We start from the raw sequence: 16,505 nt of genomic DNA on the forward strand, positions 1-16,505 counted from the left end.
CCTGGTGATCCCTGCAATAATGATACACTTACATGAATCAAGTGTTTCTGTGATTTCTGTTCTGCTCAGGCTAAAGAAATACTAGAGGATCGGAGTTAACAAATTATTACATAGAAAAATTTCTCAGGCTTCGAAATAACACAAATTGACCTCTTTCACCAATAGCCTTCTGAAAAGCCGATGATACTGAGAGCAATCTGGTAAATAACCCATTCATTCAGCTCACTGGCTTTGTTCATCTCTCCTTCAGATTTTATTCATACAAACCCTCTCCACTTGTTGAAAACAGCATTGCTTGCAAGCGTGATGGTGTTAGGTGGCCCTTCCCTGGTAATTTTGATGAAACACCAAGGTGTGTTGTAGCCAGATCTGGTTCATTGTCACTTTTTTCTAAACCATCGACTTAATGAGATGATTTTTTCCCCCCTTGTTTACATGAAGCACAGTCTCTGACTAGACTCCTCAGGCACATGCCTTGCTTCTGTCAAAACGCTGCCAATAATTTCAGTTGAAGACGAGGGAGCCATGAATGGGAAACACTTGACAACATAGCTGATGGATGGATCTGGCACAAGCTTTGTTTTGTACTTCTGTTCTTGGATTGGGTGCTAAGGAAATCTCTTTCAATTTCTTGTTTGATGAGTATAGTAGATGTAACATTCTTCTTGTTCTGAGGATGTGAATGACGTTGGGGCTTTTTGCCCTTGGTGCAGTGCTTAAGCTGGCAATAAATAAAAAGAATCACAGTAGGCATTTGGAATGTCATCTTGCATAACTGATCAGAGGAATCGCACCTGCCTTCATGCTTTGGTTCACACTGGATCTTCTCTTTGTTTTCCACAAAAGTGATCTTGCCCTCTGTAATCTGAAAAGGGAAAATCAGAGGAAAACCTCAACTTTAAAATATTGAGTCAGAAAGCCGTGAGAACTGACAGAGCTGCGTGTGACATTGCAAGAAGTGTCCCTGCAGGACCAGCTTTCCTCTCGTCCCAGAAACTACTCAAATGCACTCCACAGAGATGGAAACCACTGGTATTCTGGCAACTTCTTCTTCACTTTCAGTTGCAAGTTGCAAATCCTGACTTCAGTACCCCCTGTGTATTGAAGGAGTGAGTTACGATAATGCATGTGCTCAGTCCCACTGCAGTGAAATAACTCGATGGAGAGTTGCAGAACAAACAATTAAGTCGGCTCATTGAGGTCACCTCTGCTTCCATACAGCAAAGTAGAAGGAGCCTTTTCTTCAATAGAGAGGTTCTCCCCCTGCTTACTCTGCCTTGATAAGGCCACATCTGTAGTACTGCAGCCACTTCTGGGTCCCCCAGTTCAAGAGTGGCAGAAAACTTCTGGAAAGCCCAGCAGAGGGCTGTGAAGGTGATGAGGAGATTGGAGTAACTCTCTTAGGAAAGGCCGTGAGACCTGGGTCTGTTTAGCCTGCAGAAGAGAAGTCTGAGAGGGGATGTAATGAATTACTTACAAATACCTAAAGGACAGGCGTTGAGAGGATGAAACCAGTCTTTTTTTCTGTAGCACCCAATGACAGGACAAGGGGAAACAGGCACAAGTTGGAATACAGGAAGAGGAAGCCCTGGCACAGGCTGCCCAAGGAGGGTGTGGAGTCTCCTTTGGAGGTTTCCACCTGGACATGTTCCTGTGCCCTCTGATTGAGGGAAATCTGCTTTAGCAAGGGATTGGGCTGGATCAGCTCTAGAGGTCCCTTCCAACCCGCACCATTCTGTGTAATTCTTATTTAGGGCTTTTTGTCAGTGGATCTCAATGCATTTCACAAGGAGGGAAGGTTTATTAAAGACTATTTCAAGTACAGAATTCAGCAGCTTTCAGTGCATTTTTCCTTATGTTGTTTTTGTGTGGAAGGGATTTTTGGTTTGGGGTCTTTTCCCTTCTGTGACTTGTGTCCTACTGATTCAGCATGTATTCAGTGTTCGGTATGGTGTAATTTGTTTACCTTTCTTGCCTTCTGGAAATGGTGTATTTGATAGTAGCAGAGCTTAGATGGGCTATTGTAGCGGGGTGTGAAAGCTGCATTGCACAATGCCTGTCTGCTCTTTCAAATTCTGCTATTGTTTTAAGAATGCATGCCCACATGTCAGGCATCTCTTGTTAAAACAAGACCTCTGAGCAAGAGCCTTCCTTGAATAAGAATTACAATGACATGATCCAAAAGCTCATAGACTGAGAGAACTCCTCAAAACCTGGCATGGGAGGAATTTCTGGTTTTCCTTCATTTTGTGCTTTCCAGATAAAACACACCTCATTTTCATGTTTTGTTCAGCAATCCCAGGCATTAGAAAACTACTGTTTAAAAAGATCCAACAGTTCCTGAGTACAATCTTCTTATTTCTGGGGTTTTCAGTGAAACTTGTAGCTAGCATCACCACAACTGGACAATTTAGTAGCAATGTTATTCATGCAAATGGAACTCCTCCTTTCCTGTGCTCTCCTCCTCCTGCTGCAATGTTGAAGTACCTTGGCAACATAGCACAGTGAGGCATGGCAGTGGGAATAACAGTATGAGGTAAGTTTACTAAATGCCTCTCAAAGGAGAACTACAGGTTGAGTGCAAAGGCAGAGATGGATGTAACAGTTAAACTCTATTGCCCATGCAAATTTCAAAACAAACCCAGATTTTTCTCTCGAAACTGTGCCAGCCTCTTCAGCAGAGGTAGGATTCCACTCTGAAACCTCAACATGCTTTCCATGCATGGGAAAACGTTTCCAGCCATGGTAGGATCCCACCACACTTGAGTCAAGAAATAGTCCTCCATTTTTAACCATCGCAAAGCAGATCATTCAAGTTGCTCGTGATGATACATGATGACAAACAGGAACCTGAACTCCTAGAAAGGATCAGTCTGTAGTAAGTGTCTTTGCTCTGTTGCTGGCATTTTCTGAGACTGTCATGTTTGCCTCCTGGCTGGCAGGCAAAGATGAAAATCTTGATTGTTGGAAGGCATGGCTGTGCTGGCTTGTCCTGACAACGGGGCATAAGCACAAAGATTTTTGAATGCAAGATTGAATTTTCCCTCACTTGGGTCTTGGACAGTTCTGATTTCTGAGTAGAATTGCTTAGGATTTGCAGGTGGGAGAGGTCATGTTATGCAGGAAGGAATTCAAGGGAGCTCTGTTTTTTCAGCCACAGCTCATCTAACTAGTGAGTTCATATCAGAACATTGGGAAATCTGCATTAATAAGAAGGAAGAACGGTTTTCTGCATTTGCTGTACAATTTAAGGTCTTGCTTCCAATTGATATGCTATTCCTAGTTTCCAAACTTTGCATTCATGTGATATAGAAAGGACTGTGTCAGCTCTTGTAGTATGTTATTTACCATGTGCTTTGTCTTCCCTTTCCAGCACTTACAGAACCCTGCAAACTTCCATAATGCAGCAACAGAGCTCCTGGACTGGTGCGGAGACCCCAGAGCTTTCCAGAGACCTTTTGAGCAGAGCCTGATGGGTTGTTTGACGGTATGTCTGCTCCCTGCGTGGCAGCACTTCCCATCCCCTGTTTTATACCCTGGGCAGTCTGTTGTGGCCAAGGGAACTTGATTTTCAGATTCTGCATTTTGGGGGGAGGTTTTGTCAGGTTATTAAACATATGAGGACAGATCCAAACAACCGTTTATTTAACCCCATTACTTAAGAGGAAGCAAAATGCAGCAATGAAAGAGTTGAATCACAAGGGAAAACCATTTCTAGTGAGGTGATCTGCACAGCCTAGGTTACTTGATATGGGTGTCAGGAGGTTGGGACATCCCTTTTTTCTATAGTAGCTAGCAACAGGACAAGAGGTAATGGGATGAAGCTGGAACACAAAAAGTTCCACTTAAATGTAAGAAAAAGCTACTTTACTGTGAGGGTGATGGAGCCCTGGCACAGGCTGCCCAGAGGGGTTGTGGAGGCTCCTTCCTTGGAGGTCTTCAAGACCTGCCTGGACATGTTCCTATGCGACCTGATCTAGGTGACCCTGCTTCTGCAGGGGGGTTGGACTAGATGATCTCTAAAGGTCCCTTCCAACCCCTACCATTCTATGATTTTTGTGGTTTGAAATGAATGAGTTTTGAGCTGTGTTCTTATGGAGTTAGCAAACTTTTCGAACATTTATTTTTGTTTGCTCACTTTTGGTGGGACTGGAGGACTACTTGTCTTCTCTGCTGGAGTGTGCTGTACTTGCATCTAAGCACGATTTCTGACATGCCTGTTTGGCTTACTGTGTTGCATATATTGACTGCAGTGCTAATCCTGACATACTAATTCCAACAGTTTCATTGACTTAAGTGTTTTCTTTCCATTCACTCTTTATCAAGGCCACTATAGTTCCTAAAGCATCATCGTTACAACGCATTGAAAATGTATTTTAGTGTGTACCTAACAGCGGCTTTTGTTTTGAAAGCTTTCTTTTCCCATGAAGCAGGGTCCAATCCTAAATTGTTACGTGGAGTCAAGACTTCAGAAGAATTAAATTCTGACTGGAGTGGGAATATTCAAAAGCTTCACTGCAATTTGCAGAACAAGTTGATGTAAATAAATAGACACAAAGGAGAAATTTTAAAATGAGTAATGAAGAAAATGTTATTGGATTTTTTGGGGGAGCAGAAGTGCATGGATTATTTTCATGCACTATGTAGCTGATGGATAGAAAACAGATAAGTGAGACCCAGTTGTCAGAAATCCAAATGTTAAGGAATGGCTCCATCTTAATGTACTCAAGTGTATAGCAACCCTCAGATTTCTATGTCCAAAAAGTTACAATAAATCAAATTCCATAAAGGAGGAGCATATCGTTCTTCCAACTGGGAAGAAAAATGAAGTCAGAAATGTCAGGAGAGTCCAAAGATAAGACACGTAACAATTCTGTTTGAATTAAAAGTTATATATAACCTGATCTAGGTGGACCTGCTTCTGCAGGGTGGTTGGACCAGATGATCTCTAAAGGTCCCTTCCAACCCCTACCATTCTGTGATTCTATGATAACCTCAATCATGAGCAAATGTACATAGCATCTGATGTGACCATAAATATATTTTATTTCTCCTTTTTCAAAACTTTGCTAGCATTTTCAGGTCAGTGTTCAGTAAAGGAGATGTTCAGCTCAAGTATACTCAGGCTGCCTGTGCACAGTGTTTCTCTGCAGACCTCTGCTAGAGTGTTGTACATCTGACCTGCGACTTCCTTGCTGTTTAAATCTTTTCTTTCTACATAAGCAGATCTGCAGCCCTGACCAAGTGCAGGGTCAAAATAAGGTCTGACTGCTGGTGATTCGCTGTCTTCACAGAGCATAGGGAGAGAAGGAAATGCTCCATGCAGTGCTTGGTTATGACATTTCCTTGAACTGAAAACACTGTCTTTCTTCTGATAAGAAAGAAAGAAAGAAAGAAAGAAAAAAAAATCCTTATTATCAAAAGACTGTTAAGATTTGAACAGTGTATTTTGCTTTGCTTCATACTCCTCCCTGAAATCTGAGCAGGGTGTCATGAAATCTCCCTTTCCCAGGCATGTTATGGGAGGGCACTATCTTCAGGGTACGACTGATTGGCAGCAGCATCTCTATCACAGATTGGAATCTCATTATATCCCTAACCAGGAAAAACACAGGAACTTGATCAGTTAGCTTATTTGATGTTAAAAAGAGGTCTAGAGATCTCTCATTGAAACAGCCTGCCCAAGGAAGTACTGGGGTCACCATCCCTGGAGCTGTTAAGAGATGGCTGGATAGTGCACTGAGAGAAATGCTCTAGTGGTTGATAGAGCTGGGACAAAGGCTGCACTCAATGAAAGTTCTCTTCTAGCTGAAACGATTCTGTGATTCTATAAATAAGTACACAGCATTTGCAGAATGCAAATAAACTACAATGCACAAGTGTTTCTTGTTCCTAATTTTAAACTCCCCCTAAGGAAGGTACTGTTTAATTTCTTACTGTGTGCATCCCTCCTCCTGCTTCCCGTGACACAGGCTTAACTACAAGGTTGTATCCAAGAGGTTGATACTTCCTGTATCATCCTAATATGTAGCAATATAAGGTCTCCTTTTTGGTTTGGGATGTTTTTTTCACTCCTTACAAACATTCTTTCTATCTCAGCTTGCTCATACATAACTTCTTTCTAAACAACATTTTCTTCAAAGGTGGATGCTGAGGCTTCTTTATCCTCTTACAGGAAAACATGTTTATCTACCTTTATGTAACAAACAGGATAGAACTTCAGTCTGTTCCCAGGGAAATTATTCAGAAAGTTGCAAATAGGTGAAAGGCAGTTGAAATGCTGGAATGGCATGAGTGAATTCAGCATTAGATTGTTTAGCTGCATGTTCTGTACCATCACTTTTTCTTAGTGCTGACAAAGTTTATCAGTGTTTTCCTTTGTGAGGATTATGCTAAAAGAAAAATGAAAAACCAGAGCAAGAGCTTACTCAACCCCTCAAAAGGGATTATTGTTTTATGTTGCCAGTCTTTAAAATGACCTTCAAAATAGATTCCTATCAAACTTGCATATTTTTGGATATGCTTTTAAAGCAAGTAGTCTTGACCCCCATTACAACATTTGAGCAGTGTGAGTTCCTAAAGGCAAGTGCATTTGAACCAGAAATACTACAAATACTGAAAATTCTTGCTTGCTTGTAAGACTTTTCCTCTGTAGTGTACAGAAGGATTTTTTCCTTCGTGGCATTCTGTTCTGTTAACTGTCTGACCAGGGAAAAAGTGATATACTAAACTATTCTGGAAGCATCAAGGGATATGAAATCATTATATCCTAGTAGTGGATAACACCATATAGACTAATCCAAATTGAAACCTCTTAATATGTCATTACTGCAGAAGGGCAAGCTCTCCCAGGAATGAGCAAACCATTCCTACTCTGCAAGGTTTGAACACAGCACATGTAATATGCATCTAAACAGAAGAGCCAATTTACTGATACCTTTGGCATAACAGAGTCTTTGCATCAATTAAGTCTTACCTATAATATTGCAAAAATTAAGCAATTAGATTTAATCCTATTGGTAAAAAGAAAAAACTACTCAAAATCTTGAAATTGGGCTTTAATTTAAGAAGTGGTTCTTAAAAGGTAGTTGTATTTATCCTACATGTCATCTTACAGAAAATGACCAGTGGGTAAAGTAAGTTTATATGGAAAGAGAACTAAAAACTCAAGGAGAGGAGGGGTAAGCTTTGAATCTGTTTTCTTCCTTGCAAGATACAGAAAGGTTCCCTTAAACAACTTTGATGGAATTAATGCATACAAATTATCATCTTTCTGAGAGACAGTAAACTCTCTTTTAACTTGCCAAGGAAAGCTGGATGTTATTTTTCAACAGTAGTTATTTTCAAATCAAATAGAACTGTCTGTAGGCCAGAAACTGAATTATAATTGAAATCATTGATTCCGTATATTATTAAAATTGCAATGGATAGGATGCTCTTCAGTAGGTAACATTACTTCTTGTGTAGTGTTAAGAGGAGCTGCTGAAAGTAACCTCCCCTTTCCACAAACCAGAGGTAGCTATATTACTGTTATGATTGAATCAGCTTCTGATTCTAGGTTTCATAGTTTATCAAACACATCAGGATGAGATTATATTATGATAAGGCTGATATTCTTGATACATTTAAGGATTACATTCTCTTAAAATATACTATGCATGGCATTACCTTACTGTCTTCTGAAAGAAGGAGCTTCAGCTACTACATATCAGGTAGAAAAATAACCCTAGTTTGGTTGAACAAGGTCATCTCTCTTTCTGCCTTTTCTCAGGTTCACTCTAGTTTCATCTCATAGCTCTGCTCTTACCAAGCAGTTTAATGTGTAAAGAATCTTCCTGAGGGCATTGACTATCTTTGGTGTCTGTGCTGCAGCAAAAATGGAAATGAGGGGACAGCTGAGAGCAAAATAGACAGATTTACAGACTTGTCTTCAGCAAAGGACCATAAAGGCACTGCTTTGTTCATCATTCTTGAGGGCTCTCCAATGTGTTTGACAAAGAAATAAAAGGGTAAGAGCACATCTATGTGCTGTTACTCTCTACCTAGAGGCTTAGTCTAAGAAATTAAAATCCAACACAATGGTGTGGACAGTAATGGGAATGGAGGCAGCAAGATGTGCTGACTCTTGGACAAAACACTGAACATAACAAAGCTGCTCTACTGAAAACTGGGGTCTCTGACCACCGTGGTTAGGACCTAGATCTCTCTTTCCATGTCGAAGATGACCCATCCTACACCAGTTAGTCTACAAAAAGCTATGTTTTAATAACCTTTTTCTCCCCATTGTCCTAATGCTTTAGATTTCCACTCCCCATGTTTGGTCCACCTCAGTCACCAGATGTGGGAAACTCACTCGTGTTTAAGAAACTTTTCTCTTTAAATTCAGAAAATGACAGCACTCAAAGCAGTAGTCCTAGCTGTACTGTATCTGAAGATTATGGATTTCATTACAATCTTTTGTGCTGTTTGTAGCTCTTACAAGACCTCTGTATTGCTGAAGAAAGTTGCTGAAATAACTAGCATCTGTGTTAAACTGATGGAAGTACCTGCTATGGTTTCAGTGTTTTAGTGCTACTGATAGGCAGTACAAGAACCTTTTGACTTGCATTCCTCTTTGGAAAATCCTGGCATTGAGACCATTGAGATGTTTTTAGGTCATTTTAAGAAAAAAAAAAATATAGCTGCTCTCTGTTTCATGATATATAAATCTGGTTTAGCTCATTTGATATATAATGCTAAACAGAATTGTTTAAAAAAGAAAAGGAGAAAAAACAAACAAACCAAGAATGGTATCTTTGAATTATGTCAAGTTTCCACAGCAGGATGCCTCAGACACCAAAACCCAACAAAGTCAAGCTTAAACTAATGTGTTCACAAAGTATCTGCTGCTACGTTGGCTTCATGCCTGGCTGGGTTCATTCTGGTTAATGCAGAAAAGCAGGTAATAAAAATCAACATGTGCCATCCCAAAAATCAAATTTCAAAGCAGGTTAGGATCTGAATGTGAACAGTTAGAGATGGTTAGAGAAGAGTTGGCTCAGCATATCTATACCCAAAAACGACAGGATGCAGCTGCCTATTGGAGCCCTAGAAAGGTTGTGTTTAGTTTTTGTGTCCAGGACTTTCAGAGCAAAAAGTTAATGTGGAAAAGATTCTGCTTCTGTCGTCCTCTGCACGCATTCATTCAGTACACAGTTGTGTGTGTTAGCAGTGCATCCCAGCACTCAGGGCTGTGTACGTGCTGTACTATCAGCATACAGCCAGCAGGCACAGAACACTCTGCTTCAGAACAGCTCATAATGCTACCAAATAACTCAATGTTACTGCCTGTCATATGACCTCATGGTGTCATAAAGCCCTTTCTTTAACTTACTTTTGTTAGTCAGGGGATGGGTTATTTTACAACTCTAAGATATTTGTTTGAGCAGTGTTGATGTCTGAATTAGAATCATAGAATCACAGAATGGTAGGGGTTGGAAGGAACCTTTAGAGATCATCTAGTCCAACCTCCAGCCAAAGCAGGTCCCACCTAGATCAGTTCACACAGGAATGTGCATCAGTTCACACAGGAACCTCCCAAGAAGGAGCCTCCACACTGTCCCTGAGCAGCCTGGGCCAGGGCTCCCTCACCTCAACAGGGAAAGTGATTTTCCTTATGTTTAAATGGAACTTTTTGTGTTCCAGCTTCTTTTCATTACCCCTTGTCCTGTCACTGGATACAACAGAAAAAAGTGATGCCCCAACCTCCTGACACCCACCATTTAGATATTTGTAAATATTAATGAGATTCCCCCCTCAGTTTCCTCCAGACAAAACAGCCCCAGTTCCCTCAGCCTTTCCTCATAAGGAAAATGCTCCAGTCCCCTTATCATCTTGATAGCCCTGCACTGGCCTCTCTTCCCGGTCCCTCTTGAGCTGGGGAGCCGAAAACTGGACACAGTACTCCAGATGAGGCCTCACCAAGGGCATAATGCTTTAGGAATTCCGTTATCACTTTCTTCACATGATGGCTTTATGTTTCATCAATATCATTGTTTGGAGTCTGCCAGGACTCAGATGGCATCAGTATTGCACTGGCTCAGTGGTCAGATGGCTCAATTAAAGCAAAATCCCTGCATCTTTCCCTCTGGGAGGAAATTTCAGATGGAGAGAGTTGTGCATAGTGACCTTCTTCTCTGTCTTTATGGTTATTAGAGGCGTGCAGAGGACAGGAAAAGGATCCTTATGCCATGTGGTTTGCTTCACTGTTGCAGGAAATATCAAGAACAGTAGTAGATGGCAGAAACATGAGTTTAGTTTATTTTGCAAATGTGGTCCTAAACCACCTAATAGGGTGGGAAATACATTTTAAGAAAACCCTAGTTTGGATGTAAGGGCTCTCTGGATTCTCTTACATTTGCTGAACCTGATTAATGTCTGTGTTCAAGCATCGAAGTCAAGAAATGAGTTAATGATATATAACTTTACTCACCTGCTTTGATTATCTGTATTGTGAGGTAGCCCTTCTGCAACTGTAATGTAAGAGTCTCATCAGACTAGGAGTTCAGTTCACAAACGTTTCTTCCTCCCTCCTCTCCCCCTTTTTTTTCCTGTTTGAGGCAGATCACTATTCATGTTGCAAAATTCCTCAATTTGCTTCCTGTTTATCTGATCTTTGTGTGTTACTGAGGGGGAAAAATTACCATCTACATTGCAGAATTCTAATTACAAAATTTCTGCTGTAGTCTTCAAACTGCATTCAGATAATTTCAAGTATGCACAAGTGGCTGAACACAGAGCTGTCTGAACTAGCAATCAGCTGGCATTTTTAGTTTTGAGCAGCCAGCAAATTGAATTGGTAAAATTCATTCTGATGCCAGCAGGGGGGGGTGCTCTTGACTGCTGCTAGTTAAGAGATTCATTGAAAGTGCAACATAATGGGAAGGGAGTTTTGTAATAAGCAGTCATACAGCTCTCTTGATTAACAGGCCTGTTAGGTTAAGAGGTACATTGTTCCAGTACTTTGTGGTGTGATGACAAGAAGGGCAGGGAGTGGAGCTTGCCATAGTGTAGCTTCTTAGCTTTGCAAAAGGCGAAAGGAGAAAAGAGGGGGGAGAAGTATTGCAGTTAAATTAGCAAAGATAAAAGAAGTTGGTTGGCAAATTCCTCTGCTTTTTGTGTTGTTAAAACCTCACTCTCATCATTTTCCCCTCACTGTCAATGACCCTGAGAGCCTAAGCATCTGGAACTCTACAAATCTATGTCATGGGCTCTGACTGCAATGTCTCCATTATGAAAGCAATATTATTCAGGTTAAAGATTTCAAAGGTTTGGAGTGATGAGATTTTTCTTATTGGCAGTCAATACTGCAAAAAAAGTTTGCTTGCAAACAAGGTATGTGTTCCTTTAAAGACACAGATTGAAATAGCTGTCAGCACCATATGTAAGTTAAAATAAAAAGTAGGTGTTACAGGCATAGATAGGAAATAGGTTAGCTTTTATAAGGTCTGGCTCAACTGTTACTGTAAAATAACATAAAGAAATATGAAGTGTTGAACCTTGGGCTGGCCAAGCACCTCTCTCTACCGTGGTAGAGGATGGTGATCTCAATTTAGGTTTGTAGTATCGCTTGCAACTATGCCTGGGTTTTTTTTAAAGGCACTACTTTTCAACGGAATTTTCTGGCATATCTGCTTAGTTCAGTTGAGACACATGCTTACAGCATTGCAGAATGAAGTCGTGAACACATGGTGTCACCTGCATGTTGTCTCAATTTTTGCCAACGTGCTCAACTTGAATTAGCAGCCTTAGAAAGCCAGGGCGTGTTTGCAAGTGGTATCATATCACTTAGATGTAACATTGAATGGATAATAAAAACTCTGCTGGCTTGATCCCATCTCATCAGCACTGTTACCTAAGTAAGGTTAAAATCACTGGAGGTCTCAAACTTGGGAGAGTTCCTGGGACAGGGCTCAGTTTGAGCTGGGTAGCTCCAGCCAGCAGCAAGTGTCTGGAATTGCTGAGAGTTGACTTGGGATGGACGTAAGGGAGCATGACATCTTTTTTTCCCCAGGCTGGGATGTTGTATAGATATTGTATGATCCTCTCAGGCTCCAGGGATTGATAAGTAGCCTGATCCAGTGCTTTGATTACTCAAAACATTTTGCTGGTATTTATCTTTGATCACTTGTACACTCAGAAGATGAATTCTGTTGTCTGTTCCTAATCTTCTATTATGCATTTGTTTTTTTCTTTCCCATTTACAGTATTTTGTATGTGTCTTTGGTCTGGTTTTTGGAATATTTTACCAGTTTATAAAGACTCTTTTAAACTCTTATCTTGTCCTCATAAGTGTTTGCAGGCTCTTCTACCTGTTATCATCTAGATGTTGTGCAATTTATTCTGTTTCCTTGTCTAAGTCACAACTGAATACATAGATAAGACCTGTATCTAAGACCAGTTATAATTTGACAGAGGATTATTAATTAATAGTCAAGAGTAAAAACATTCCTACTGTCATCTGGGCTATGTTCTTCTGCTATGACAGTGACATACAGGACAATGTCAAAAGGTGTATTGGAGTTAAGATACATGGCACCCACTATCTTACTGGAACTTGTCAAAGAAGAAAATTGCACTGTGCTGACAGATTCATGATGATGTTGTGTATAACTCATAGAATCATAGAAGCATGCTCACATAAACTTTGTTTAGTAATTTGTCTGGATATCTGTAATTTCTGAGATTCACCTTTTACCATCTTAAACCCAGAGATTTTATGTGCCTCCAAGGTCTCTGTCTTGAATGAATTCTCCTGAAGATGATCATTAGCAGTTACAAGGTTTGCCAGGGCTAGTTCCTTTGAGGCACTCTAAGGTAAATTTCAGCAGGGTCTGCTGACTTCAATAGATTAAACTTGCCAAATGTCTTGTTCTTACCAAAAGAATTTTCCTGTGCGTTTTCATAGAATGATAGGGGTTGGAAGGGACTTTTCTGGATCATATTCCTATGATGCCTTTGTCATCTTGTTTCTGAACAATCTCAGTGTTTGTTTCAAAGGCTAGGAGGTCCCTTGCATACAGGTTCAACAGAGAAAAGCCTTCCAAGTATTGAATCAGCAATGTCTGACTTCAGTTGTAGGCAACCTGAAGCAGGGTCTTTGGAGGACATATGATCTGTTCTGTTTGAGTTGCAATTAGAAATAAAAGTAAGCCTTTAGCTGTCACAATTGAAAGTTAAATTGAAATTAAACTTTAAATGGAGTTAATGCAAAAATTCCTAAGCCTGTGAAGGAACTGGAAATAAGAAGTGAAGTGCCCTATTCATGTTGACCAGGGAGATCACTGAGGAGTGGTGTACAAAAGCCAAGGGCTGGGGCAGAAGGACCCAGAGGAAGCCTTCCTGAGCACAGTTTCAACCAGTTTGTTTTACAGAGCCTCTTTCTGCAGTTAGCAGAGTGCATAAAAGAGAAATTGAGGTGGAAAATAAATCTTGGGAAAATGGAAATTTGATTAGAAAAGTCTGTTTTCCTTTAAGTAGCTGAAGGGTTTGTTTTTGTCTTTGGGAGGAAGAAGGGAGTTTTGTGTCATTTGTCAGTGGAAGGACTTTCAAACTGAGATTGTTTTGTTGGTTTATTTTTTTCTTTTAGCTAATTGCTATTTATTTTCCCTTCCACTTTTCATTAAAAACTTGGGCTATAAGTACTAATTTGACTGGCTGAATTCTCTGGACTTGCAGATTTAGATTCAGCCTTCTCATGGTTAGTGTTCTGCTTGCAGTGCTTGCTAAGGTGGAGCTTCAAGGTAGGCTTTAGCAGGATGATGCCGTGGCCATCACGATGCAGTCAATGTCAGGGCTGAGTGCTCTGACGTCTGGGAGCTCTGCTTTTGGCCACAGCAAGGTTACAGAGCAGTGCTTTCTCTGGCAGAGAACGTTAAGAAAAGGAAACTGATGCCAAATGAGAGTGTAACAGCTTAGGCCTTCGCCTGGTGTTAGGACTCGGGCTGCCTTAGACTTCGCAATCTATTCGGTGAAGACATTGAACTCATAGACTGGCTTCCATGGTCTCAGGGTTTTACAGTTCTCTGTAATTTCTGAGTTACCTTGTACAATTTTTCCGTAATTAGCAAGGTGTCAGTTGAGAGTAGTGATTTGGCCTCTGGCCAGCAGGACCTCTCAGTATTTGTAGCTTCATGTTCTAAAATGAACCAAGCGTATAAGCAGGCGATGAATTTCTAAGTTACCACGTGCTCGCTGATGAGCGAGTGTATAGACCTTGATTCCTGCCCAGGTTCAAAAGAAAGAGTTCAATTATAAGGTGCTTTTCCAGTACAAAAAATGAGGGCCTTTTCTCATGTATTTTACTGACCTGATTAGCACTCTGAAATGCATTCCTCTGTGATGGTACAGTAGATGATGCCTAAAGGGGTTTAAATAATGTTTACACATTAATGAGACATTGCCTGCAGGAGCCTTTAACAAGGTGATGTTTTTTAGAGTAACTGTGTGTACTTGTTACTCATCCCTTCCCTAATGTGTACCTGTTAATGGCTGAGCTGCAACTTGAATTAGGAAAGGGGAACAGTTAGATTTCCAGGCGTGTGTCTTCCAGCTCCCACAGCAGCCCACCAGTCTTACTGCTATTGCCAGCTTGGTGTGAAATACAAGCTATCACGTTGTTCTGCTGGTGTTCTTTTTCTTGTGTGGTTTTTTTCTCCTATCTTATTTTCACAAGTTTGGACCCAGATTCTTAGCTGGGATATTAACAACAATCAGATTTTTATGTGAGGGATTAAAAGCTGATCTTTCCAATTACCAAGCTGGAAATGTTTTTTGACTTATCAAAAATAATTACCTTCTTTGTCTCAATTTATTTTTTATTTCCTATCTAAAATTTAGAAGCAGGAGATGAAACAGTGTTGTACTGGTTATCTCAAATTCTTACTTCATTTCTCTGAAGCTCTCTGCTCAAGTTTGAGAGGGTTAGGAAAAAAAAAAGTAGAGTGGGGACACTCCCAGCTGAAAAAGTCACGTCAGTCTGTGATTTCTAAATTAATAGGAACAGCAGAAACAACAGAAAGTTTTCCTGGGAACTTTATCTATTCTGATTCTTTCTCATGAAAGAAATTTGGTTCTGAATTGTTGATTAGGAAAAATGGATATTGAAAGAAGCTCAGAATAGTAAGACTCAACATAGGGCATTTATTTACCATTTGTTGGTCATCCCAGATGTTGATTCTTCGCTTTGTTCTATACTGCTGCTTTTTGGGGAGAACCAGTCTTGGACACAGATAACTGCAGTGTCATTAATTTAGACAGAAGCCTTCAGGTGGAGACAGGAGCGGGAAAAGGAGAATTTCTTGTGTTGTAAACTATTTAGGATAGGGACTTTCTTTTGCTTCACACAAGGATATGATGGTCTGTTCTTTGTGGTGTTCTTTGACCAGTATTTCAATGCAAAGCAGTAATGGCAACGTTAGTGATCTGTTTTGCCTGTGCCTCTGCATCTGAAATCATCCTGTGCCACTAGAAGGCAATATAAAAGCTCTGCTATGTGTAACTTCAGCACAGTTTGCCAGAATGACCGCAGTATTGTGTTTACACTGTGCAGATTTTCACAAGGATACGTTCTTGGCTGATAGCTGAGTTGCTGGCCTGGAGAAATGGGTGACTGCTTTTTATCCTTAACCCCGGTCCTTGATTTGCCTAGTTTTCCTAATCCTTCTAGATCCAAAAAAACCAAACCTCTCTGCTTTCCCTGTTTAACGTGTTTGGTAAGTACTGCTTGCACAGGCCTATTTACTCTAAACTACTCTAAGTGTGCTTCTCAATATGGTATTGTTGAAATGCAGCAACTGTGACACTGATAACAGCATAGGAGAGCGCTGCCCATCAGTGTGGAGGAGGGCACTTTAACCTGAAAGACCTGGGCACTGCCCTTGAGCACAGGGCCAGGAACTGCTTGTGACACAGACACAGAGACTCGGGGACAGTAAAATGTGTTCTGTACAATATTTGTGTATGTTATTCTTGCATTATTTCTTGTGGAAAAGCTTTGTCTCTCCAACTTTAAGGAAACTACCAGGTCTTTCTTCTGACGAGTGGTCAAATCCCCAGAAAACTCCTGTGTTGAGTTATCTGTGCTTGCAATGGGAACTACTGGAAAGCAATGCTTCCCACCCTGTTTGTACTAGGGCTATCCCAGCAGATTCAGTTGCTTAACATCAGTGCTAATAAGCAGGTATTGTAACTTTGCAAAGAGCTCATGTAACTCCTAATGAAGCTTTTTCTCTTTCCCTTTTCAGGTGGTTAGTCGAGTGGCAGCTCAGCAAGGGTTTGACTTGGATCTTGGATACAGACTACTGGCAGTATGTGCAGCCAACAGGGACAAATTCACTCCAAAATCAGCTGGTAGGAAAAGGCTTTTTTTTTTTGGTATACTATGATTCTTGGATGGTTGTATTCAGAGTAAATGCTACCTGCAACTGTCTTGCATTGTTTAAAAACCTACATCAAATATGTATTTG

At 40.6% G+C, this 16,505-nt stretch overlaps 1 protein-coding gene across 6 annotated transcripts in view; it reads left to right on the top strand.

The window, feature by feature from the left end:
• Positions 1-16,505, top strand: part of ZMIZ1 (zinc finger MIZ-type containing 1) — a 337,359-nt gene that overhangs the window by 197,166 nt on the left and 123,688 nt on the right. For all 6 annotated transcript variants that reach the window (XM_062001159.1, XM_062001160.1, XM_062001163.1 and 3 more), the window contains 2 exons: positions 3,374-3,487; positions 16,284-16,389. In XM_062001159.1, coding sequence (XP_061857143.1) covers positions 3,374-3,487; positions 16,284-16,389 — 220 coding nt within the window. The remainder of the gene's footprint in view (positions 1-3,373; positions 3,488-16,283; positions 16,390-16,505) is intronic.

This window comes from Colius striatus, chromosome 8, assembly GCF_028858725.1.
Source record: "Colius striatus isolate bColStr4 chromosome 8, bColStr4.1.hap1, whole genome shotgun sequence".
NCBI classification, from domain to species: domain Eukaryota; kingdom Metazoa; phylum Chordata; class Aves; order Coliiformes; family Coliidae; genus Colius; species Colius striatus.